At 42.7% G+C, this 25,973-nt stretch overlaps 2 protein-coding genes across 10 annotated transcripts in view; one reads left to right on the top strand and one right to left on the bottom strand.

The window, feature by feature from the left end:
• Positions 1-3,099, bottom strand: part of LOC306942446 (uncharacterized protein) — a 35,824-nt gene extending 32,725 nt beyond the window's left edge. For 5 of the 8 annotated variants that reach the window (XR_013792294.1, XR_013792295.1, XM_079528330.1 and 2 more), the window contains exon 1: positions 2,800-3,099. The gene's annotated coding sequence lies outside the window, so the exon portion shown is untranslated. The remainder of the gene's footprint in view (positions 1-2,799) is intronic. The other 3 variants (XR_013792296.1, XR_013792297.1, XR_013792298.1) reach the window with 3 other exon arrangements.
• Positions 1,545-25,973, top strand: part of slc35f4 (solute carrier family 35 member F4) — a gene marked incomplete at its 5' end in the record, with an annotated part of 34,624 nt that continues 10,195 nt past the window's right edge. Inside the window, 2 exons of one of the 2 annotated variants that reach the window (XM_079528325.1) lie at positions 1,545-1,855; positions 25,543-25,843. In XM_079528325.1, the coding sequence (XP_079384451.1) occupies positions 1,630-1,855; positions 25,543-25,843 (527 nt within the window). Of the gene's footprint in view, positions 1,856-20,112; positions 20,189-25,542; positions 25,844-25,973 lie in introns of those variants that run through there. The other variant, XM_079528326.1, reaches the window with a different exon arrangement.

Raw genomic sequence — 25,973 nt, forward strand, 5'->3', positions numbered from 1 at the left:
AACACAAACATTGATGACGAAGGTGAGGACGCAAATTGTGATTGGCCGGAATGAGATATGATGATGTACGATAAGAGCTTCACACGGGTGTGATTTTTTTCTATGTGAGTAATGAGTATGTCATCAATGATTATTGACCTGGTGCCATGTCATTTGAAAAACAATGGATGCATTTTGTATGATTTAAGAAAGAACCTCTTCAAAGAAAGCATAACCAAAGTTTTTGTTCTGTGGTTGCCAATAAGAAATTAACAATTCACAAAAAGCTTGGGGAAAGTTTCTGGGCTTTGGCATTTCATTGTTGTAGCCACAAAGCAATCCCTATAGGGAATGTGAGAGATAACATGTTTGGAGCGAAAGCAAACAGAACAAAAGAACATGAGTTTGAGATGTTAAGTAAAGAGAGGGAGAAAGAATCACTTCTGGCATCCAGGGGCATCGTAAAACCCAGCATGTCTGCACCACAATGCCAACAGGGGTGCAAATTCTCACACTGGAAATCAATTTCACACAAAGTGCTGAGGACTTGGACACAGAGGCGTATTGCAGAGACACTGAAATACTGCATCTTCTGTTATTGGATTTGGAGCACAGTAGTCAGCACATTCTGGGCTCCTTCCACAGTCTGGACTGATCCAGTCAACTGGAGCTTCCCTCAAGCCAGTTATGCAGGCTTTGGCCGGCAGAATAAAAGATTGTTCTGGGGTTTACCTTGGATTTAAATATGTCACACACTGTAATTGTATGACAATGCAATTGGAATAATGTTTTTGTTTTTTCTTTTTATTCTTGACCATTTGTCTGATATAATATCCAAGTACACCATAACTTATAAGACTCTAAGTTAATAGAAGCTGACAGTAAATCATTATTGCAAGTAAGTAGTAGCCTAGGCTAAATTGGATACGTGGACAGATTTGTCCTTATGCTCATTATAGATTTTATTTCAAACCATCAAACACCACCTAAAGCCATGGAGGTGTGGAGATACTGTAGATAATAGATCTAGCTAGAAAGATAGATCTATCCATCCATTTCTCAGGTGAGAGGGTAGCTTTTGTTCTTCAATCTTCAGTGCAGTTATTCAGTTATGTATTTGTTATTATATTGTTAATCAAATCGCATTTATTACATGTATGCAGTTATGTATTTGTTATTATATTGTTAATCAAATCGCATTTATTACATGTATTCATAAACCATAAGTATTATATCTGGGGAAAGTAATGGAGAAGTTAGAACCAACACTGGATGGCAGTAGCTCTGGTCCATAGCTAAGCTAAATGGAATATAGGCTATGAAACGCTTCTGATAAATAAAACTGAGCATAATAGCCTACTGCTCATTCCTGCTTATTGGTTCTATACTACTGTAAAATTCAGATATACTACTGTGCAATGTGCATGTGATAGTAATGACACGCCCTCTAGCGTTCAATGTCTGACACGACCCCTAACTTCGCTCACCTCGCCTGGCGCGCCCGCCAGCGAGTAGTGCAGGCTATCAGATGGAATGTGAACGTTGTCCTCTAGCTGTTAATTGGTGATGCTGCTCCTGTCTCCCTTCGCATGCTGATCACAGCACATTTCGCAGTAGTTTCAATTTTTGTCCGCTTTTGGACCTACAACAATGACAAGCACCGAAAGTCTCGAGGAGAGTGGAGACCAGCCTTGCATTCGGCTGGAACCCCTGAAGAGCACAACCTTGCCAGGCAAGGAGGCGACGTCGACCGGTGACAGTCCCTCTCTCGTCGGGGACCCCAGAGTGACGGCCAACGGACTGCATGATATTGAGGACCGGATTTTGAGGATTACGGGCTACTATGGATATTTTCCAGGATATACCAGTCACAAAAGTAAGTAAAACAAAGTATGCTTACACTGTTACACATGGGTACGAAGTGAACACACCTTTCGCCCAGGTGTGGCTGTGGCCACAGACCCAGGCCAGTGCATTGTAAAAAATCTCAAAGGGACCAAATTCGGGTTCCTTTGGTCCCAGTTGAGTTGGCCTATATGCCGGATTTCGCTATAGTAGCTAATGTATGACATATAGGGGGAATATTAGCTCTCGTATATATTAGAGCTATGGACATGCAGAGCTAGGGGAATATATTGTCTGTCATGAATGTCCTCTATTGGTTAACACATTTGATATTCTGCAGAAGCTTATTATCCAGCCAACATCATTGTGTCGGCTTCCACATTGATTTATCCGTTATTTGACTTCTTCAGACGCAACACATGTCAACGAGAGAGAGAGAGACGCAACACATGTCAACGAGAGAGAGAGAGAGAGAGAGAGAGACTGCAATTATTGCAAATGTATAGCCCACAGTATAGCCCACAGACACATTTATATGGTGCAACAAGCAATATCTAACTATATGTTCTGGCCTGAGTCAGACCAAATATTATATGTCAACACCCTGCATGTAGGCTACTCCGCCCCCCTGAATTGTTTACTGCAGATGTTTCCAATTAATTAATGCAGGAGTGGGCAAGGCAACCATGATCGACCGGTCGGTCGAGGGGCTTTTTGGTGATTGCAAGCTATTTGAAACCCCAGACAAAAACATCCAATCATATTATCACGCCGTCCAATAATCATGCTCACGTCTCCAGCTGTGGTGGCAAAAGTGCAAATGCAAACAATGCAATTGCAAAGTAGCCTATAGTAGGCCTATAGCCTACCTCACACCACTCACCAGGGATTGGAACATTGCGTGCAGGGTCGGACGGTTATATTCGAAATCTCGAATATCAATCACAATTTACAAGGAAAGAAGAAATTGCCTACCTGGGTTAATTGTATTTTAGTGGAAATTCTTTCCAGCGAAAAAATGGCAACTAAAGTAATCAAAGTAAAAATAACTACATTTGTGTACAGGATCTCCTCGTTGGTCAGTACGAATAAATACAGAGGGCTCTAGCTGAAGCACTCATTCAATGTCACTTTGACTATAGCACCACAAAGGCTTTAAAAACAAGGCTTCAGACATCCCAAAAACAGCAAAGGGTAGCCTACTGTTTGCCCTCACAGGCTCACACCTGGCTGCTAACAATAAACTCACTTATGTCTGACGAATCCACAGAGGGATGCATGGGCGCCAGCCACTGAGGTGTACTAATTAGCACTAATTAGCTACACCTGGCCAACAGGGCACGTACTGCAGCCAGTGCCCTGTTGGCAGGATGCGTAGTAGGTTACTGTTGGCTAGGCCAACTTGGCCTACACATTTCTCTTTTTATTACTTGTGTATATGATGTCCATCCATCTTCAACGGGCCGCTTATCCATAGTCGGGTCCGGTCGTATATGATGTTTTGCATATTATTGTATATTATTGTTTGTCTTTTCAATTAAATGTCTCGATGAATTGAATACACAACCTCAATGGAAATAAGCCCTGACCTGTCCTTTTTTGGGTTACCCATAAGTTTTAGCATCCTTTTGCATAAATCTGTACTATACTAGTACAGAATACTTTGCAAACTGTTAAAGTATTCAATCAATTCCAAAGCTCCATCATGTGTCCATGCTGCGCTCTCTTATCCCCTGATATTCTTTGGGTTCACGTTCAAACCAGCACACGTGACGTGACCTGTGTAATCAAAGCTGGTTGATCATGGGACAAACTGCAGGGACAAACTGCAGGGACAAACTGCAGGTTGAAAATGCCCTCAGCTCTGAACTCGGTAGAATCTGCACCTGGCTCGCTGATAACAAACTATCTTTACACCTGGGAAAAACTGAATCCATTCTCTTTGGCTCTATTAGTAATCTCAGCAAGGCAAATGGCTTCTTGGTTAGAGTGGGTGACAATGTTATCACACGTAAAGATGAAATTACCTACCTAGGTTCCATCCTGGAGGCTAATCTTTCCGGTGATAAAATGGCCACCAACGTAATCAAAAAAGTCAACCATAGAACAAGATTCCTCTACAGGATCTCCTCACTGGTCAACAAAAACACCTTGAAGACCTTAACAGGAGCCCTTGTACAGGGTTTCTTTGACTATGCATGCACCTCCTGGTACCACAGCACCTCAAAGGCCCTTAAAACCAGGCTCCAGACTTCCCAAAACAAACTGGTCAGGCTCCTACTTGATCTAGCCCCCCGAACCCACCTCACCCCTGCCCACTTCGACAGGCTGGAATGGCTTAGGGTCGACGACAGAGTACAGCAACTTGCAATGGGTCTGGTCCACAAGATTCGATACACCACCAAGATACCCATGTACCTGTCTAGATACTTCCTTAATGTTAACGAAGTCCACACCCACAACACCAGAGGGAGTGCAACGAACCATGTACAACCCAGATTCGGCACAAACAAGGGACTAAATTCTTTTCGCTCCTATGCCACCAAAATGTGGAACGCCCTACCAACTGTCATTAAGACATGCGAATCCCTTGACTCCTTCAAAACCGCTCTCAAAGGGCACCTACGGATGGCTGCAATTCGAAACTGGCCCCCGTAAAATCTGAATCCCCCCCCCCGCCCCCCCCTTTTTTTCCCCTCACTGTATATATTTCTTTTCCCTTTTTACCTCCTTTTTGATGAATTCTTTTTTGATGAATTCCTGTTCTGTCTATAGAAGTGTCTATTTGTACGTCTCTAAATGTTTTGATGATTTGAACATGGTGGACCCTGTTGGAAACAAGTGTAATGCTTAATTGGGTCGTCCACTCACAGTTAACAGCCTTTGTATTGAGTTTGTGCTTGAAATGTACTTTAATTCTGCAAACTGTTAATAAATTCTTCAATCAATCAATCAAAATGTTAACTCGGCCTTCTCAGTCCTGTTGTGTGTGCACGGCAGCACTCAATTTTACCACAAGCCAATGACACGTGAAGTCACACAAAGTGGGGATATTGCCCATGCATGCATGCAGTCATCATGGATATTGTTTCCATAATGACGGACCAATTTCTCTGCTATGGATTGGATTGTTACACCAGCAAGCACTGTACAGGTAGGAAGGAAGGAACATACAGTATTATAGGCTCCTGTGATAGATGTGTTGCCATGTCCCATGACGTTTACGTTCCGTTCCAAACATGCAAGTCTGTCTTTTCTCACATTAAGGCTTTCAGTTCAAAGTAGCTCACTGATCAACAGTGACAGATGTACATCCACCTTGACCTTGGAATAGATGTGGGCACCAAAATATTGTGCCCATATATAATAATATTGTGGCCTATTCCCCCAAATATCCCCAAATAGTGCAGTACACCACTTAAACCACAACATCCGTATTGTGGGGATTGGGAGCTTGTCGATCAGCTATTTCCTGCGAAAGCTTTCCCCACAATAACAGAAAATGCAAATACACTAGTATAGAGCCCTGAGGGACGCATTGGTCCGACCTCCCATTAGTCTGATCTCTCGTTAGTCCGACCTCCCGCTACTAACCCTAACCCTAAACCTAACCTCATTACTATCCCTAACCCTAAACCTAACTGCATGCGGAAGCATATGTTCGGATAACGGGATGTCGGAGTTATGGGCAGTCCCCGCTCACAAATATGGGGTTTAAGTTGTTAAAAATCACACCTGTGTAAGGGGCGCTCTGAATTTATATATATATATATATATATATATATATATATATATATATATATATTAAAACAGTTGCAATGTGTTTAGAAAAGTCGATTTGCTCGTCCTCATTTGATGTAAATTCTCCTTTCATTGTCGATGGCAAATGTGCCACGTGTTGTGACGAAAAGCTGTAGGCCTATATAGCCCTCAAAAAGATGTATGGGCAAGAATAGTTTCTTAGGTGCGCTACTCCGCTAGCCCCTCCAACACCTGGCTTTGTGTTTGCCCCCCGCTGCCCCGCAATGTCATGTGGCAGCCAAGTCTTTTACTATCACATATTTTGCGTGCCCCCCAAAGGCGCCCCTCACTTCACACAAGTGTGATTTTGTTTTTGAGGGGCAGCTAGCCCCTCCAATGCCTGGCTCTGTGTGTTCCGCCCGTGACATCATGTGTGTGTGGCCAAGTCTACAGTATATGGACTCTGTCTGAATGAATACAAGAATGCTCGCTCATCCCAAACACGGATGCGTGCACGTTTATTTATTCTTGTCCTTTTTCTGGCACAAGCTCTACACTTATGTGTCCACTAGGTGGCAGTGAATGAGTTTTTAATGTCTAGTATGTTCAAATTGTATGAATGTACTTATTATTTTATTAATTTATATTTTCTTATTCTGGGGAGAATTGGATAAAAATAGCAGATCTAAAAGCTCACAAAGTGTGGCAATCAGCTTGTATTGGCTATATTTAAAGAAGAGGCCTGGCCCGGGGAGTCCCAGCTATTATGGTTTAAGTGGTTCACTTTTGTATTACTGTAACTAGAACTCGACCGGCCTTCAGCCAGTCTCGCTCTAGCGCCACACCACGCCATTCAGGTGGGCAGTTGTCCGGATGCCCACTCATCCAGGTGGGCAGAACGGTGGCCACTCGTCCAGGTGCCCAGTTGTCCAGACTCCAGGTGCCCAGTTGTCCAGGGTGGCCACTTGTTCAGGTGGCCACTCATCAGTCCCTTGCGGCCAGTTGGTTTTGGTGGCCAGCTGTCCAAGTGACCATGTGCCGAGTTGTCCAGGTGGCCACATATCCCTAGTATGTATTTGTGTGTGCTCGTGCTTCGGACAAGTGACTTTTGTGCCCGGACAAGTGAATGGGAAATGTACAGTTTGTCCGAACGAGAAGTGCCTCAAAAAGTTAATGTCAAGCCCTGTGTACTGTACTGTACTGTACCATAGTGTACTGTGCTGTACCATGCTGTTACGTAGGACAAATGCCTCCGCCCTGTGTGTGTGTGTGTGTGTGTGTGTGTGTGTGTGTGTGTGTGTGTGTGTGTGTGTGTGTGTGTGTGTGTGTGTGTGTGTGTGTGTGTGTGTGTAGGAGAGGGGTCGGTGAATGTGGAAATTGTGATGTAATTTGCATCGCAGCAAATGGTTGTGCAATAACAGTATGGTACAGAAAAGCAATATTTGTACAGTAAATATGACAGTTGCATGGATGCAAAGTAGTGTGTTTGTGTTGTTTCCTATGGCATGCAGTAGGTGCATAGAGAGATGTGTACAAATGGAGTGGTTTGGTAGGAGAAGGCGGACGTATAAACGGGCACACAGCTTTCAATTAGTGTGGCAAGATGGTTTTTTTGCATTGTTCTTACAGAATGCATAATGCTTTTCTCCCCATATAGTCCGTTTTTTTCCCTTCCCATTACCTAATTTGCATGGCAGCCTAAGATGTAAAGCAGTGGTGGTTTTCAGTGAATTCAAATGGTACATCTTATTAGAGAGATGACTTCCGCACACCCAGTATAATTTTACAGCAGGTGCGTATAGGTCCTGGCAGAACAGCAAACGCTTGGAGAAGGAAGAAGGCCAAAAGGCCGAAACGTTGCTATGACTTTTATTTAAAAATAAAACCCTTGAACCAGCAAGTGGCGGTATGCAGGTCTCTCCTCCTTCTACTTTAAAAGTAAAGCTTGTGCCCAAAAAAGTTGCAAGTCCCTGAATGCAGTCAGTTTTATGCATAAAGTATCAATTATTTTGATGCATGTCTTAAGCTGTGTTGTATGTTTGAGCTATAGGTGTGTGTGAACCACATTGAACCATTTATCAGAAATACATTTCATTGTGTATGGCCAGCATCATTCAGTATATACACTATACTGTAACCACTAAACCTGGTATTTCTTTTTTTAATCTCATAGCAGCACTGATAAAGTCTACCAGCTAAGGCAATGTCAATTGATTTGTCTGGGTTTCTCTTGCTTGATAGAAAACTCATATCATCTTGATTCGGTTGCCAATATTGCCTTTCTAGCCTTGGAGGGGTTTGGGTAGAATACGTATTACTTAATGCAGTGCACTGACTGTTCAGATATGATCTGTAAAATGTCATGTATTTGTTAAATGTACGACAGTGGTATTACATTGGAGAGAATAACAACCATTGCAATCCAGTGATCCACCATATGGCCTATTAGTATCCAAGCATATCAAATGAGGCATGTACTTCAAAATCCTGAGTCTTTGTTTAACTCTCTGAGAGTGTAAAATGGAAGTATGGAACCATAAGGGATTTACTGTGTAGGTCTGTATTTCATGAGGGTAAGACTGGCAGGCATGCTGAGTATTTTAATGGTCAGAGGCTCTTGCTTCAGTGTTATGTAATTGGTATCCACTGCTCCATGATATTGTCTCCCTGTAAAGGTAATGAGGTTTTAGCATGCTCCTGTCTCCAAAAAGATAGCCAATTAGCCATTGTAATCAGTAATTCTCAAACTTTTTATTTTCATGGACCCCAATCTACACTGTAAAAAGAATCTGTGGTAATTTTAACTCAGAGTATACAAATGGGCTTGTCCATTTGTACACCTACAGATCCAACCCTACAGATCAGACCCAAAGGGACGATTTGGTTCCTAACTTCCTACCATATCAATTATTTAGCTGTGAGTGCGAAGTGTGAACCCAAGGACCCCTGGGGTCCCCCGGGGTCCCCCGGACCCCACATAGACACCTGGACACCACACTGATGTAGATGGCGTACAACCATACACCCCAAATGAATTGGACCTGTCAGGAAAGCTCAAAAGTCTGTTCGAAGTCCAAACAAATGAACAACTTTGAATGGATAGTACTCATACTTTACGGTACATGCTAAGATATTCATCCCCACATCCATAGAGCAATGGATCACTCCTGTTGAATATCCGACTGTCACCATGCTTCTTTTGAATCTTAAATGTAATGGAAAGATGCAATTAGGACCTTATTCTGTCCTGTTACAGCTGAGCTTCCTGCATGAGCTGAGTGTGGCTTGATGGATTGCAAGATAGAAGCCAGGGGAAAAGGAAATGAACCTGTCTTTCATTTTGTGTGCTCTGTTTATCAATAGTGTCACTTCCAGCCAGAATGTAATCAAACACTTTTGATGAGATATTTGCCGACCTGTCTAGTTTAATTTGTTGTTTGATTGATTTGCTAAAGAGTAGCACCCAGTGAAAATATGATGCAATGTGTTTAACAAATTCATTCATGGGGTTTCAAAAGAACTGAATCATTCAGTAAATAGTCCTGCTGTGATATGAATAAATGTGCTTATTTCCAAATACGCCTATGAAACTAGAAAAGTTGCAAAGTGTGGTTGCTGCAAGGTGTACATGGAGCAGGTGTGGAGGGGAATAAGCCCCACAGCAAGCTTATGAAAGCCATGGTGAGTACGAGCCTCGCAGAGAGGCATGTTTTGACACGTGGCACGTGGGACACAGCTCAAGTATGCCACCCATATATTTTCTATTCCAGCAACAAAGTGGTGTCATGCCCGAGATGTCAGAAGGTGATGATCCAAAGCGCATCTTCTATTTGTTGCAATACAGCCAGCTCAAACAAGCTTTAAAAACATAATTTCTCTTGTCCTGTCACTGTGCGGGAGTACAGAAGAGCTCACCCATCTTTCCAAGGTTGCGAAAGCCTAATTATTTTATGTCATATAGGCTTTATACACTCCAAACGCAATTGGTATGGAGTCTCAATTATTTCTATATTCTATGCCAAATATATTAGTTTGCCTTGTTTTGTTTACACAATCGTGAACTTTGGAGTGGAGAAATGCATGGCCCTTGAGCTGTTGCATATCATTTTCCATAAAGGGCTGATCAGTGGGATAACACAAAGAGAAGCATAAATAGAACAGTAGACATATCCTGCCAAGCCTATGGGGTAATTATATATTTAGTAAGAATCTGCTGCCAATTTGTTATTATTGCTACTTGCCATCTGTATTGAATTAAATATGCCTGTAAGGCAGACTGTGGACTACATTTGGTGTAATACATACCATGCTCTAACTATTGCACCTTCAAATGAAAGTCAAAATGTTGATGGCCTTTTGTTGAGAGGTAAACGGTAAAATCCCTTGACCCTTACATTACATACCCTATTTTCCTAGGCTTTTGTTGTTGTTAATGTTACTGTAGTGAAAAGATTCAAGGTGAAAAGATTCAAGATTTAACAGTCTTGTCTATCACATAATGATATTAAATCGTCTTTAGTTAGGGGCTTACAAACAACATAAAAACATACTGTACACCCATCACCCATGGAAAACAAACAAGAAAAAGTAGTACAAATTGCTCACAAATTCAAAAGTTCACAATGCGTCGCATCACGCATCATAAACCTGATTATCCTGGAGAAGAAGTTATTTAGCACCCTACTGCTAGTGGCTCTGTGGCCATGGCCCACGAAGCCACTTGCCACGTAGCAGCATCTGTGGTTGAGATGACTAGGTTCTTTGATAAGCCTGCATGCTTTTCTGACCCAACATGGGTCAGAAATGGATGTGGCTTGAGGGAAGCTCACATCATCCACTCTCTGCAATGCTTTAAAAGCAGTGCAACTCCCATAGCAGGCAGTGATGCAACCAGGATGGTGCCTCTGGAGAAGGACCTTAGGCTCCATGCCAAACGTCAGTTGCCTGAAGTGAAAGAGGTGTTGCTGTACATGCTTTGTGTGCATATCCCATGCGAGTTTGTCAGTGAATCACAGTGATGTTGTTGCAGAGCAAGGCCTTCTCCACTGCGGTCAGGTTCTTGACCTCTCTCCTGCAGGCTGTCTCATCATCGTCAGTGCTCAGGTCTGAGAGTTGAGTCTGAGGAGTTGTGCCCAAAACTGGAGTGGTTTTGATTACATGCTTGATGATACATTTCGTCTGGTTTTCTCTGTGAAGAAGTTGTACCAGCTCATGCAATGTTGAATGTGAGGAGTGAGACTGTGTGACCAGAATGCTGCAGTTAAAATGTCCTTCAGCCTCCTCAGGTGAAGGACAGGTGGTAGTTGATTTCAGTGCAGGTAAAAGATCTTAAAGATCTTGACATCCACCGCCTGCCCGTCAAGCCTGAGCAGTCCCGAGAGAGGGTGTGTGGTGTCAGCATGTGCCTGTCATTGTCCACAACACAGCTCTTTGGTCGTACTGATCTTCTGTTCTAGGGAGCTCTCCTGGAACCAGAGGACACGGTACACATATTGCCTGTATAATGATCATATGCTCTAGAGACAGCATTGTTGTTTTGATTTACATCCAAGTTAGGCAGGCCCTTGTTGTGTATCATGTGTGCGAGTACCATATTTTTGAGAAGGCCAACCCTCTGTAGTGGCAAGCTCCTGCTAGGTACATTTCTATGTAAGAGGGGCATTGACAGCTAATTAAAGGCAGCCTCGCTCAGCAACTGCTTGTGGTTCATCCCTGACACCACAGAAGGAGAAGTCAACTGAAAAAGGGGGGAAAATTTGACAATGGAGGCACACAAGCAAGCGTAAGTTACTCAATTTGTGTAGTACACAAAGTGTGTCTCTGAAGAGAAAAAGTGAGACATAAGAAATGACTATAAAAAAAAATCCAGTAGGCTATTTTTTCACCATGTGATATGGTTGGCTTTTAAATGAAAAAGTATTAGGGCCGGTAGATATAGACTAACATTCAGTATATGTCCACAGTCAATTGGGCCCTGTCCCGTTCCCAGGCTTGTTCAATCTCAGTGCTATTTATAGCACGGCTAGAATCAAACAGGATCTGAGCTTTCGCCTGAACTGCTGTTTAGCTGAAGTACCGTGTGCCTCGTGCTCTCTCTGGGGAATAGAAAAAAACACCCATTAAGTAATGGGTGCAATATTTCTTGCAGTGAGACTTGCACGACTGCTGACATGCAGTATACTGTATCACTGGACAATGGCAAGTGGCAGAATGTTCAGGCAAGCCACGCTGAAATACAGTGGCATGGAATGGTGGAGACCAGAGGTGGCGAGAGACCCTGGCCTTACATCAGGGGCGGAGACATTGGACCCAACAAAACACAGTTTTTGCAACATACATTATTATTAACCATCAATCACTATCTTCACTATATATCACTAGGCCTCCATAAAATATAATCTAGTCTAAAATTGCACTGTATGTAATGTCTTACTTATGTGTACAGGGCCATCCTCTCAATAACATTCTGATAAAAGGTCAGTAGAATCTTAATGTTGGCCAACTGATGAAATGGTAACGATGCAAAGCACAAAGCATGCCATGTGCAGAAATTCCAGCCGGGTGCGTGCAGAGGCGTTACATATAACTTGGTCATATAACCACCCCCTACCCCCATAAATGATTAGGAACAGGGGAGACCAACAACAGTTCTGGCACCCAGGCTCCCAGACCTAAACCCTGTTAAAAGGCAGCCTACTTAAATTCTTTGCAGTTTTGTTCTGTAATTCACAAGTCAACATGGCATGATTTGTAAGAATTCTGTATTTTTGAGGGGCGCCTGCCCCTCCTATACACAGGTTTAATGTTTGTCTTTAGTTCAATGTTTGTTTTGTAAACGCCATTGACAATGAAGGGAAAATGTACGTCATAATGTGCCATTTACGTCATATTGTCTCTTTATTGGTAATGGCGTTTAATGTTTGTGTTGGCACCGTTTGTTTTACATCACCATTACATCACCTAATCAACATGAGTTAGACTTTAATATATTAGCGCCCCTCACTTCACACAGGTGTGATTTTTAACTTTCACAATGCCCTGTGGACGATTATTGTCATGATGCAAAAATAATACACTCTGTCCTATCTTCAGTACTACCTTGTATGACCAATGCAGCATACTTTCTACTACTGTTCATATGGAAAGCTTGTCAGCCTGTCAGTTGCCTTATAGTGCCCTCATGTGGTCTATAAATGGATTACTTGGCCATCCAATCCATACTCCAATAAACAGACAGACAGACAGTAAATGTGCTCTTGTGATGGGATGTCTGAAGTACTTACCCTAATTACTACCTCCATGTGTAAAGAATCCTTGACACAAGATAAACAGTAAGAAGCTAATACACAACATTTGCTGTGTTTCTATTGCTAATATGAATCCAATTCTATTTAATATATGTGTGTGAATGACTCAAATATTTTGTGGAGATGAAATTGCATCCGTAGGAGAAAAGTAGCCAAATTCACTCTGTTGTGGTCTTTTGTACAAAATGAGAAAATGTTTTATTTTCATGCAGAGACAACTGTCTGGTCAGTGAACATACAGGTAATACTGTAATGTATTGTGCGTCGAATGCAATACTTATTGCTTACCACTGGGTGTCCTCCTTTTCCAAGTTACTGGTAACATCTTTTAAACAGTAATTAATTTGATATTTTGTCCAGACACTACTACAATGACTACAATTCTGTCTCTCTGTCTCTCTCTTTGTCTGTCTCTCTGTATCTCCCTCTCTCTCTCTCTCTCTCTCTCTCTTTCAATGTTTTATGCCTCCACCCACGACAGCTGTGGATAGAGGCATAGGCTTGTCCATCCATACATCTGCCGGTACGTACATACGTAACGTACCGATACATACATACATACATACATACATACATACATACATACATACATACATACATACATACATCCGTATGTACGTTCCTTGCCATAAGTACGAATTCATTCTTGTGAACGTGATATTTCAGGAACGCCCTAAGGAAATTTGATTACATCTGGCACAAGCATCCACTTGAACTTAAGGATGGACTGATTAGAATTTGGTGGTCAAAGGTTTTGAGGTCAAGGACCTCAAAACATTTGTACGTTCATTAAGTCTTCTCTGCATATGCTATATGAGTCTACCAGTCTGGACATGGGTGTAAACTGCAACTTGTTGGAGGACAACCATGATGTGGTATTTATAGTTTCGTCCTGGTTCTCTCAGAGATGTGTTGATTGAGAGAGAGACAGATGCATACAGACAAAGCCAGGATTGAGGAAAAATAGGCTGATCTGAATGACAAAGGGCCTGAATGGACTGCGTCAGTATGCCTGGTCTACAGTATACAGGGACATCACCGTCCGTTACTATGGAGGTGCAGAGGAGGTCTATATATAGGAATATAACATCAGGGATCTCCATATATGGGCATAAAAGGCATACTGGTATGGATGGACACATACAGAGATCTCCATATATGGGCACAAAAGGGACTCAGACATAAGGGTACAACGGTACTCTGACAAAGCCCCCGACACTGTGACTCAGACATATTGGTCGGATCAACGAAATCTGGTATATACGCACACTGTATACAAAGGCTCCAAATCAGTTTCCATTCTTGAAGTGGCCTGCACCTTTGACTTTAACTTAGAGGAAGCTTTTATGACTAAAGTTACTAAATACCAATCGCTCCTACATACCATAGGTGCAATCTACTTGTGTTTAACTTTGCCAGCCTAGGACATGTACATAGGTTGGTTGTAAGAGGCTCCCAACAACTTGGGATGCCAAAGAAAGCAGCTAAATGGCTTGCACAATGCAGTGCAATCTCTTCTATCGACATTGCTAGCCGCCAATATGGCGCTGAAGATTTGCTGAATGTACTTTTATACAGCACCTCGTTAATAAATACATTATGTGTGTGTGTTGTTTTTAATCGTTTTTTTCTTCTCTGTTACTTTAGTTTTAATTATGCTACCCATTGATTGTATGTATGCTATTTTAACTTATGGTTATTATGCTGTGTTCTGTAAAGCACTTTGTAACCTTGTTTGGAAAAGCACTATATATACAAATAAATTCAATTATTGTCATTATATTTTATGATAGAATATACAGCCATCATATTTATGAGTGTGCATCTGTACATGGATCTGTCGCCATGCTGTTCAAATCACCAGTGTGCCTGCTGCAACGTATCAGCCATTGATCTAGTCCTTCAGTTTGAACCACATAGCCTCCAATAATGCCTGTGCTCTATATCGGCCTCTTAGTGATTAGTATCCTGGGCCCAGATCTGCTGACTGGACGGTTGTCTCTCTCTCCTCTCTGTCTACCCGTCTGGCTCCACACATCAGCAAGGCTATTTTTAAGTTTAGTGCCCTTTGTCTCTGGGGATCTACTGTACACCCCTGGCCCCCCAACCCATCCCCTGCTTGCACATACGGTACCTGACCAATCAGTTTGAGCCATGCCTAGTACACACGTACCACACTTCACTTGACACACGACAAGCACTTTAACCCTTGCTAGATCCAAGCTCTTTCCACACGACATTACTTTCATTTGCCGTGTGCTCGTTGAGTCATACTGAGTCGGTGACAAAAGGAATCAAGCATGCACACACTGCCATTATTTCAGAAGTGGAAGCTCTCTGTAATCCAATAGCCCCTTTCTACTAGCAGACTCTAGCATTCAAACTAATAAATACCTTTAATGTAGTTTGGGTGAAAGCGACAATACTCTGCATGCTTTTCCCTGTCTGCATCTCCCCACTGTGAGATTGATGAACACAGTACTCTGATCTGCCATGCTCTTTGTATCAGTGCCAAAATGGAGTGATGCACATTGCAGTGTAAAGATACATGAGAGGGGTGGGGTGGGAGGTGGGGGTGTTGGTGGTTCAGGCCAGGGTGACACTTATAAAATGATAGAATAAAATGATTGTAAGATTACTGTCGAATCAAACCAAATGGAGGGAATGGGGACATTATTGCTGTTGCTTGTGTATTTGACTACTTAAGCCCTACTTTGTCATAAATAACACACAAAGCCAGTCTACAAGCTCGCAACATGACATGTGAGTTTGGGGATCTGGACACACAGTTAATAATAATAATAATAATAAACTTTATTTATAAAGCGCTTTTCGAAAACAATGTTTACAAAGTAAACAGTTGTTGAGTGCTTCTCCAAAACATGACTTTGTGTGTGCTAAACGCAGTAAAAAGTCTATGGACTTTTAAAAAAAAGTCTATGGACTTTTTATGGAACATTGATGACACTTGACGACTTCATCATCATACATGTTCATCATGATAAAAAGGCACTGCTCACTTCACACGATTGTGATTTTTAAATAATGAGGAAAAAATTGCACCCGTGCGAACTGAGCGGTGCAACTATACTTTTATTACTTGCGCAAGCAGAGCGCGCAAGTACTGCGATTGGCTGGGTATGTAATGTATGTATGTCGGTGTACTCCACCGGCCAATAAGGTCGATCCAGTCCGTCAATCCGTCACGCCTCCATATATGGTTGTCAGTCTATCATGCCTCGTGACACGTCACGCCACCATATATGGCCGTCACTCCGTCACACCTCGTGACACGCTCCATATATGAATATCACGACACTGCCCTCATCAAACCCTGGATAGCCATACATGGAGAAGACTGGATCGTCACCTAGATCTGCATATACAGTATGGAGCTGGCCAGACACTCTACATGTGACCTCAAACCTCAAACCCTTAGATCTCCATATATGGAGCTGACCTGTTCTGACATGATACCTGTCCATTCAAACTCTTGACAGGCCCGCCCCAAAGTTATTAGTGCAGCCGTGCCCGGCAGCCGGCGAAAACTATAGGTCCTACTCAGACAGGGGTCATAGGTCCTACTTAGACAGGGGTCAATACAGTAGGTCATACTCAGAGTCAGCAGACAGAGAGACAGACAGACAATTTGAACAATTATTGATTTCAGTGGTGAGAGGGTTAGCATTAAGATAATATAACAGCGTGCAAAGACTCGTATGTGTCTGACTACAGGCACATACAGTTGGCCATCGATATTGTCCTTTTCTTTTTGCTGAGGTTTGCGTGATCTGCGCAAAAGGACAGTTAACCCATTTTGGGCGGGAACCCCTTTTGGTGTTTTAAACATTGTTATAATTTAGCTATTGAAAAATAGCAGATCTACAAGCTCATAGCGCGCCACGAGCTTGTAGGTCTGCTATTTTTGAAAAATCGTGAAAATATTTATTTCAGAAAACTGGAGGATTTAGAATGATTAAAAAAAATTGAGGTCAGGCCTAAATGGGTCAAATGATAAGGGACAATATCGGTGGCACCCAACTGTACAAATGTATAGGCCCCAGTGACAGTGAAGCCCGTAAGATCTTTAAGTGCAAAAACCACAGACAGATGAGTCATTTGGCTGGAAACCCTTGCAATGCCCCTGAGGGTGATGATGGGCATGTCTGTCTGTCTGTCTGTCCAGGACAGAACACCCTGAGGGTGATGATGGGCATGTCTGTCTGTCTGTCTGTCCAGGACAGAACACCCTGAGGGTGATGATGGGCATGTCTGTCTGTCTGTCTGTCCAGGACAGAACACCCTGAGGGTGATGATGGGCATGTCTGTCTGTCTGTCTGTCTGTCCAGGACAGAACACCCTGAGGGTGATGATGGGCATGTCTGTCTGTCTGTCTGTCCAGGACAGAACACCCTGAGGGTGATGATGGGCATGTCTGTCTGTCTGTCCAGGACAGAACACCCTGAGGGTGATGATGGGCATGTCTGTCTGTCTGTCCAGGACAGAACACCCTGAGGGTGATGATGGGCATGTCTGTCTGTCTGTCCAGGACAGAACACCCTGAGGGTGATGATGGGCATGTCTGTCTGTCTGTCTGTCCAGGACAGAACACCCTGAGGGTGATGATGGGCATGTCTGTCTGTCTGTCTGTCCAGGACAGAACACCCTGAGGGTGATGATGGGCATGTCTGTCTGTCTGTCTGTCCAGGACAGAACACTTGACCGATCAACGCAAAGATTCTTGTGCACACTGCAGGTAGGCCAAGGAAGTAACATGCAGTTTTTTCAAGCAGTTATTATTTAACTTTATAGACGAATCCGCAGAGCCGTGCCCTGTAGGCAATCATAGCTGCGGTGTCAAATTAAACGGTCTGGCCGCCAGGATGAATTAATTAATTCACCATGTACTGCCAGGATTTTCCCCCGTTCAACCCTTATTTTGAAGAACCAAAACCCGCAACTGGATGTTACAAATGTTACTACTACTGTGTGTGTGTGTTGTCGCATCTACTTCCGGTCTCGCGATCGGCGATGAGAAAGGCTGATCGGATTACAGCGTCGGGTATGGGCCGTGGAATAAACCTTATTTTGACCAGAAATGCCATCTGGGACAAGGAATTGGAGATAAAGGCGATCGAAAGAAACAGATGCCGCGGATGCGTGCGCAGTTCAAGATGGGGCGCGCCATTGCTGTTGACAACATCACCTAGCAACCCAATGCTAATATAGCATCACGACTTGTTCGATCATAAGCACTATAAAAGACCAATTGGCATAGATAGCTATTGGCGCTGGGTCAGATTTATTCAAATGACACAGATCTACGCCAAAGGCGGGCTCTGAGTTAAGTGCAGCTTGACACTGCAGCAATCATGCCTGGCCTACACAGGGCAGCGCTCCGGATTTGTCTAGGGTAAAATTCATATTCAAAGTCATCATACTGGCGTGTGAGTGTAGATGACATCATAGACTGGCCACATTTAGAACTACAGTTAAGTATCATAGTGCAGACACCTGCAACATAAAAAATGAAGACAGGATGTCTGAATATTGTTTTATCAAGCTCCTTAGCCACAAAGAAGTACCTTTGTTTGTACTTATGTGATGTTGATTCCCTTCCCCAATTGGCACATCACTGCAGGGGGCTAAAGGTATAGGCAGGAGTGAAGGGCTCGGCTGCACGATTAGGGTCTTGCTCAAGAGGTGAACTGCCACCATGCAGGATTAGGGTCTTGCTCAAGAGGTGAACTGCCACCATGCAGTTGCAGTTTGTTTGCAGTTTGTGTTGTCTTTCATGTGTGGCAGATGGCAGGTTGTTCTTTGTGTAGGGACTAGGGAAGCTGACCGTTGACTGAGAGGTTGCTGGTTCACTGCACTGATGTATTGCAACTTCAAACTGGTGAGTGAGAGTATGTTGGCTGAAACATACGGTGCCTAGACAGCCAAAGTGCCCTTGGCTTGTGCCCAGTGGCTGACCTTTAGCTCTGACGTCTCAGGTGGATTGCATAGGTGAAGGGAACTGCATGTAGGAGCGAACATACATTTAAATTATGAGTTAATAGACTATCTTGTATAATTATAAAGAGTCTGTGCCAATAACTGGCAAATAGGGGTGAGGTCAACATTTTTGAAAATACAGATATCAGGTTGAAAGTGGTTAAATTGATGACCACGTTTACATGTGTCCATGTTGTCCGATGTGTGACCATCTCACTGGTCAATTCGTTAACGGCTGCAATGGCACAAATTGCAGAACCTGAGACGCCTGTATACACAAAAAAAATCCTCATTGTTGGGTGTAAAAAAAGGACCTCAAGGAGTAGCTATTGTGGGAGATGTGCCAAGTACAGTACTAAGAGAGAACAAGAGAGTGATTGGAAGAGAGAGGATGAGAACGAGAGAGGGAAGGGGGTGGCCAGGTACAGTAGGGGCGGGGGTGTGTGTAGAGGGTATGTAGAGGAAGGAGGAAAAGAAGGGGGCAGCTGCTAAAGTAACATAATTAGCCAGGGTACTGCTGGGTTACCTTCCAAACAAAGCTGCTGATTTGTGGAGCAAAGGAAGGGGAGGGGACAACAGAGAGAGAGAGAGAGAGAGAGAGAGAGAGAGAGAGAGATGGACAGAAAGAGATGAGGGTAGTGATTGCGCCGTGCCACACACACTTGAAGCTCAGTCTCCCTTGGAGACGGTGGCAGGCGCTGGATCACTGCATGACAGTGCAACACTGAAAGAGTCTCCACTCCATCGCACTTCCACCGAGCCGCAGCTCCACCGAGCCGTGTCACGGCTGTCCAGAGAGACAGCGAGGAGGAGGAGGAGGAGGTGGGGAGGCAGAGTGAGAGAGAGATAGAGAGACAGAGAGAGAGACTGAAAGAGAGTGAAAGTGAGGATCGCAGCACTGGGAAGAAGGCAGAGGAAGTTGACAGAGATCTGGGAGGAAGGTGGATAATCAAGCAAAAGTGACAGACAAACAAACAAACAAAATCAGCGGAGGAGTCGGGACGCTGAGGATGCTCAAAGCCAACAGGAAGAGCTGAACTGAGCCTGCGGGGGTCCGGGCACACCGGCGACACACACACACACACACACACACACACACACACACACACACACACACACACACACACACACACACACACACACACACACACACACACACACACACACACACACACACACACACACACACACACACACACACACACCCCAGGGAGGGACTGTGGCTTGCGCCCCCTACTGGAGGATGAAGAAACACTCGGCCCGAGTGGCTCCTCTCAGCTCCTACAGCACCCAGGTCCTCACCTGCCCCATCTCTGAAGGTAAACTGGACGTATTGGAAGGGCCTGAGGCTGAGACACACCGTGCGTGTGTGTGTGTCCGTAGATATGTATGTCTCTGGTTTGGAGGTTGGCGGTTGGCCCGTTGGGTAGCATCAAATGAATGAATCCCTATTATTTCAGGTAACTCAGGGTGCAGTAACATTTGAAAAGCACCGGAAGAATGTCCTTTTGTGTGAACTGCGGCATGCGACACATTGTGAGCTTGTAGATCAGCTTTTATTGACACTAACACTGCTGTGTGATGAAGTATAAATAAGGCTGTATAGTTCTCTCACTAACTGTATGCTTCTACATACACTGTAGAACCTTACATACCCTGCAGAATGTATCAAAGACCTGGGATTGGAAAACAAACACTCCCATGTCTTTACAGTGATCAGTAATCAGAATGTAGTGTGAGAGCTCTGTTAATACTTGGCAATGTATCACTGCAGTGTTTCTTAAAATGATCCTTCTTGAAACATTACGCCGCCATATAAAGAGTAGCCTAATGTTTCTTGTGATTCCTTGTTAACGGATGTTAAGATATTGAATAGGACCTGCAGTAACACAAGCTTGGTTGTTTTTAGTTGCCCCTTTGCGGTACACCATTAATTTCAACATAACAAACCGAAATAGGCCCCTGTCAGCTGCTTTCACATCGGTTCATTTCTGCCGTCCTCTTTTATGTGATTCATTTTGGCAGGAGTTCTATAGGCAAGGCAACTCTATTTGAGTCCTGCACACTGTCTTTAGACTCTTCACTTACAAAAATGTAATAGGGATGTAACGTTTCAGTCACTCCCGAAGTGAAGACTCCGTCTTTGTAGGTGTGCAAAAGCACTTTTTCTTCTAACTTTATTTGAGTAGCACATTTCAGCAAGGCAATTCAAAGTGCTTTAAACATTATCAAAAGTGTAAAGGAAATACATCATACAATGACATAAATATAATTAAAAATAGTTCCAGACTTTTTGGAAGTTTGTTCCAGATATACAAAAACTGAACGCTGCTTCTCAACATTTTTGCTTTGACTCTCAGAATGCAGACCTGTACTTGTACTTCTAGCTGCCCTAGACTTGAAATTCATGGCTTCCGTTAACCTACAGTTGATGATGTACCTGGGATTAGAGAAAGATTCCACTAATCCTCCTTTTATCATTAAGCTACCTAGCTGTACCACCTCCACTCACCTAATTTGGGTAAGGAGATGATGCAGTTTCTGGCATGCCATGTAGTACATTTCTACAGGCTCAATGTGCCGTCCAGGTTGGATGCAGCACAGATCTATCCATCAATGTCGCCAGGGGGCTGCCTCTGTGGTAGGTATAAAACACTGAATGGATTGAAATATGAGGTTCCAGCAGAGTACTGCGTCATGCTGGCAGGGGGAGTATGCTCTCTTAATGAGCTATGTGCCAATAGTATGGCGTATACTACATTATTTATTGAAGAAACACCTGCATAGAATCTGCAGTAATTTCATTAACTTAATGCATTATTGTCATGCAAGTTATGACTGTATAGTTTAGAGATAATGTCAATGTTTTAAAAGATAAATGTGTTAATCCCTGCCTGCTCATCTTTGAAGGGACTATCACAGTCAGCCCCTATTACGCACACAAATGGTTGTGTGGAGGGGTCCAAATGGATGGGTCCATTTGGTTCCATTTGTACACTCAGAGTTAAATAAACACTCAGTGTACTATAAGAAACCATTATAAGGACCATGATTTTAGATTCTTGATTTGTAACTAACTAGAAAAACTACTTTACTCACTGGCACTTGCCCAGTAGCTAACTTACTTTTTGAGTATGTGAGAACTATTTGTTGGACTATTTGTTGGAATAGTTGTACTATAGATTTGTTGATGATATGAGCCAACAAATTAAGGATGACCGATTGAATTTGGAGCACATAAAAATGTGAGCGTTCACAAATTCCCAATGATCTTCACGATCACATTTAAGTAATTACAATTTAATTGTAATTTAATTTAAAGTGACAAAACCGTTTAATTTGAGTGATTTTCTAGTCACGTGGCCTGACTAAGTGCAATGCAGAGTTAATTCAGTTCCTCTGCAGCACCAGGCTGTCGGACACCTTTTTCTTAGCAGCACTATTAGTCAGCATCTCTGCAATAATGTTGGCTGTTATGAGTAACAAATTAAATAAACAGTAGCCATTAAAAGTGCATTAATGAGAAAGGGGAATAGTTCAGTTTTAATATTTTTTCATGTTGGCAATGGACAGTTTATACTTCATAGCACAGAGAAATCAGTGATTGTTGTTGATGCCAATAATGAATACCACTCTGCTTGGTGGGCAAGGAGAAATGGGAACAAAATAAGAAAGAAATCATCTGTTTTAAGACTGTTTTCATTTCAAGTAAGGAGCCACTGGGCTCATAAGCTTGATTAAGAATCCTTTCTAAGACACAATCTGATTAAACCAAATCCCTAGATGAGTCTTGGTTGAGTCTAGATTAGTCTTCAGTGTTTTGCTTCCACCTCTTATTGAGAACCTGCTCCCAAATGAGATGCTGTAAAATTAAAACTTTTATAACTGAGTAAATACAGTGGGACTGCAAGCACTACAGCACAGTGCACACCTTTTGATGTATCAATCCTCATCATTCTCTAATGCATTGAACTATACAGAATGTTAGATGCAATTAGTGTTATATGTACATTACATATCCTGGTCAAGGTAGGACATGTATACAGTTGCTGGCCTATAGTTCTCTAGCTGTTAATAACACAAATCTGTCAGTCTTTTCTGAATCTTGGACTCAATGTATGCAAGACCTCTAATTTGCAACAGATTAAATGCCTGATGCTGTCATTTTGTCATCATAAAACGATTTGCCCTGTTGGTGTGTATAACGCCACACCTAGAATGCACAGTAAAATCTGGAGTGTGAATTTAACCAAGTCAATTGAAACCTTTATAGCAATGCAAGCAGGACTGCACATGTTTAATATTGCAAGACTCTAATGCATTTAGTTTAGTTTATTCTTTTTTTCCCCCATCGAAACATTCTTAATTCATCACATAACATTTCATATTATGGAGGGAAACGAGTATAGACTGAAGCAGCCTAAGCTTATTACGTCTACACTTTTGTTATTTAACTTAAAAAATAAATACAAATCTGTATACACCTTTTCCAAGTATTCAAACACATCAATTCATGCAGCTTATTTCCACTCAATGCAATGTTCAAGTAAAAAAGCAACTTTTCATAGATAGTTAAACAATTGAACCAAAAATCCCACTAAAACTTGATCGTCCTTTTTACTCTGTATAGTTTTCAAAAACTTTCTTAAGTTTACCCATATATCAACATTATTTTAATTCATTACCACATTTAACTATACAGAAGTTAAATTATCACCAGACTTTACTCTGGGGTCTGGACATTCATCATTGTAGTGTGGGCATATTCAAGGCCTATTCCCTTTTCTATTAAATTCACCACTATTAATTCAATAGTAACATGGGTTAAAAGGTTACATTCATCACCTTTAGTGCTCTTTTAAGGAATGCCAGTCAGAAATTAGCTCATGCTTTCCTATATTGCTCAGTTTTGCATGGATCTCACTTAACGGAGCACGACAGCCTCCATATCTCTTTTCAAAGTTCATGGTGCAATAGAAATGTTCTTCGTTTGATGTATGACTTTAATAGTGTGAAATGTATTGGATTTTGGCCGGTTGTTGTGCCTCTGACGGAAGACTTAATACACAGAGGAGCAATCAATTATTACTCGATAAGTACGCTGCTGCTCCCATTTGAACCCCTGCTAATGTCCGTTTGCAGTGAACAAAAGGGTAATAATGAGCACCCATGAGAAGCCCTGCAGTAGAGACATTTCTGCACTGTCTGTAGTGGAAATGGCAGAGCTTCTTGTGCTGAGCCAGCAAAGAGGGCACGAGCAGCAAACACCGAGCACATGTCATCTTTTATTCCTGTCCTAGTGTAAATTGATCGGACTGTTGAGAGCTAGAGTGTACAACGGATCTGGGCTCTCTCTCCCTGTCCGGAAACGGCCTCACATCAACCAAGAAACACGCTCATACTGTTGCACGACACGTGCAAGTGAGTGAGTGAGTGAGTGAGTGAGTGAGTGATGCGTGTGTGTGTGTGTGTGTGTGTGTGTGTGTGTGTGTGTGTGTGTGTGTGTGTGTGTGTGTGTGTGTGTGCGCGTGTGTGTAAGAGAGAATGTGTGTGTGTATGCATGTATGTGTGCCTGTGTGTGAGTATGCAGTATGTACACTGAGCTGAGTTATTAAGATATAAAAGTAATTCAGTTCCACAATCAATTAAGGCTATGCACCATTTGCAATTCTGCATTGGAGGGAGGGACAGATGCAGAGAAATGTGTTTGAAATAAATCCTTAGCAGCTTTTCTTTTGTCAGTCGGATGTACTGTATGTGGCATTGACCATGCTCTCAATAGTGTGCAAAAGAGTGTGTGTTCATAACTGGAGTCAGCACTATACAGTAGACAGTATATTCTATAATCATTGTAGTTTCTAGCCACCTATCTTTCTACCCGTCTAAATATATGGTCTATTTATTCATCTGTCTGTCTGACTGACTGATATGCTATCTGTCTATCTGTCTAAAAATAATGTTGGCCTAGTTTGTTTAGCGAATAAACCTTGATTTATTTATATCACAATGTCCCCAAGTTAATGTAGTCACTGCAGCACGGTGATAATGGTCCAAATACAGGCTTCCACAAGCGACAAGGTTGTTGTGTCTTTCTTGTGGAATGTCATGTGGTCAGGCTGACTCCTGCTTTCTCAGTGTCAGGTTTCTGGGCACATCTGAACGTAACATGGGTGTTCAAACTGTTCATGCTACGCTGTATTATGATGCTATTTATGACACAGGCATCCACCATGCTAAGCCAATGCATTTTAGCAAAGTCTTGCCTTTTGTGTTAGTGCCTTTACAGCAGGTAATGCAAACTGCGCTGCGGGAGTGCTCACTAAGGACAGTGGATCAATACATGCTTACCAACTGCACCTGAGGAAGGGATCACACAATGTTACATCCTACAACATCTAGCCTTGAGTACACTGACTACTATTCATAACATGTGGGGTGATACAACCCACATGAATAATGTTATCACTTCCGAAGTGACATAAAAAAATAATCTGCTGAACCGTGGTAAGTAAAAATGGACTTTGTCCTCTCGTCATGGCTGCCCGTAACCAATACCATTGGTAACCACTTTCAAAGAAAATGCCACATTTCTCTGAAGAAGTTAAGTTGTTGTTTACAGAAGCCTGCAAGTGGGAATATTACATTTTATTTAATGTTCTTATTACTCAACCAGGAGAAGAGGGGTCTGAGTCCAATGCAGAGACTCCGGGCAGTGAGGCCAGCGGAGAGAGTTCGTCCTACCAGACATGCGCCCACACGGTCCTGAAGGTACTGGGGGGGCTCCTGTTGGTGCTGTGCGTCAGCTCGTCCTGGGTGGGCACCACTCAGCTGGTAAAGCTGACCTTCCAGTCCTTCTCCTGTCCCTTCTTCATCTCCTGGTTCAGCAGCAACTGGAATATCCTCTTCTTTCCCATCTACTACTCTGGACACGTGGCCACCACAGGGGACAAGCAGACCCCCATCCAAAAGTTTAGGTGAGTAACATAACGTTGCTGTTGGGCAGAAACCTATTATCTACATATTTCAATATCTTTATTTTATTTATTTATTTGTAATTTAATGCCCTACTACCTTACAAAAATATAGCTGATCTACAAGCTCAGA

The sequence above is a fragment of the Electrona antarctica genome, assembly GCF_951216825.1.
Source record: "Electrona antarctica genome assembly, chromosome: 18".
Taxonomy (NCBI): Eukaryota; Metazoa; Chordata; class Actinopteri; order Myctophiformes; family Myctophidae; genus Electrona; species Electrona antarctica.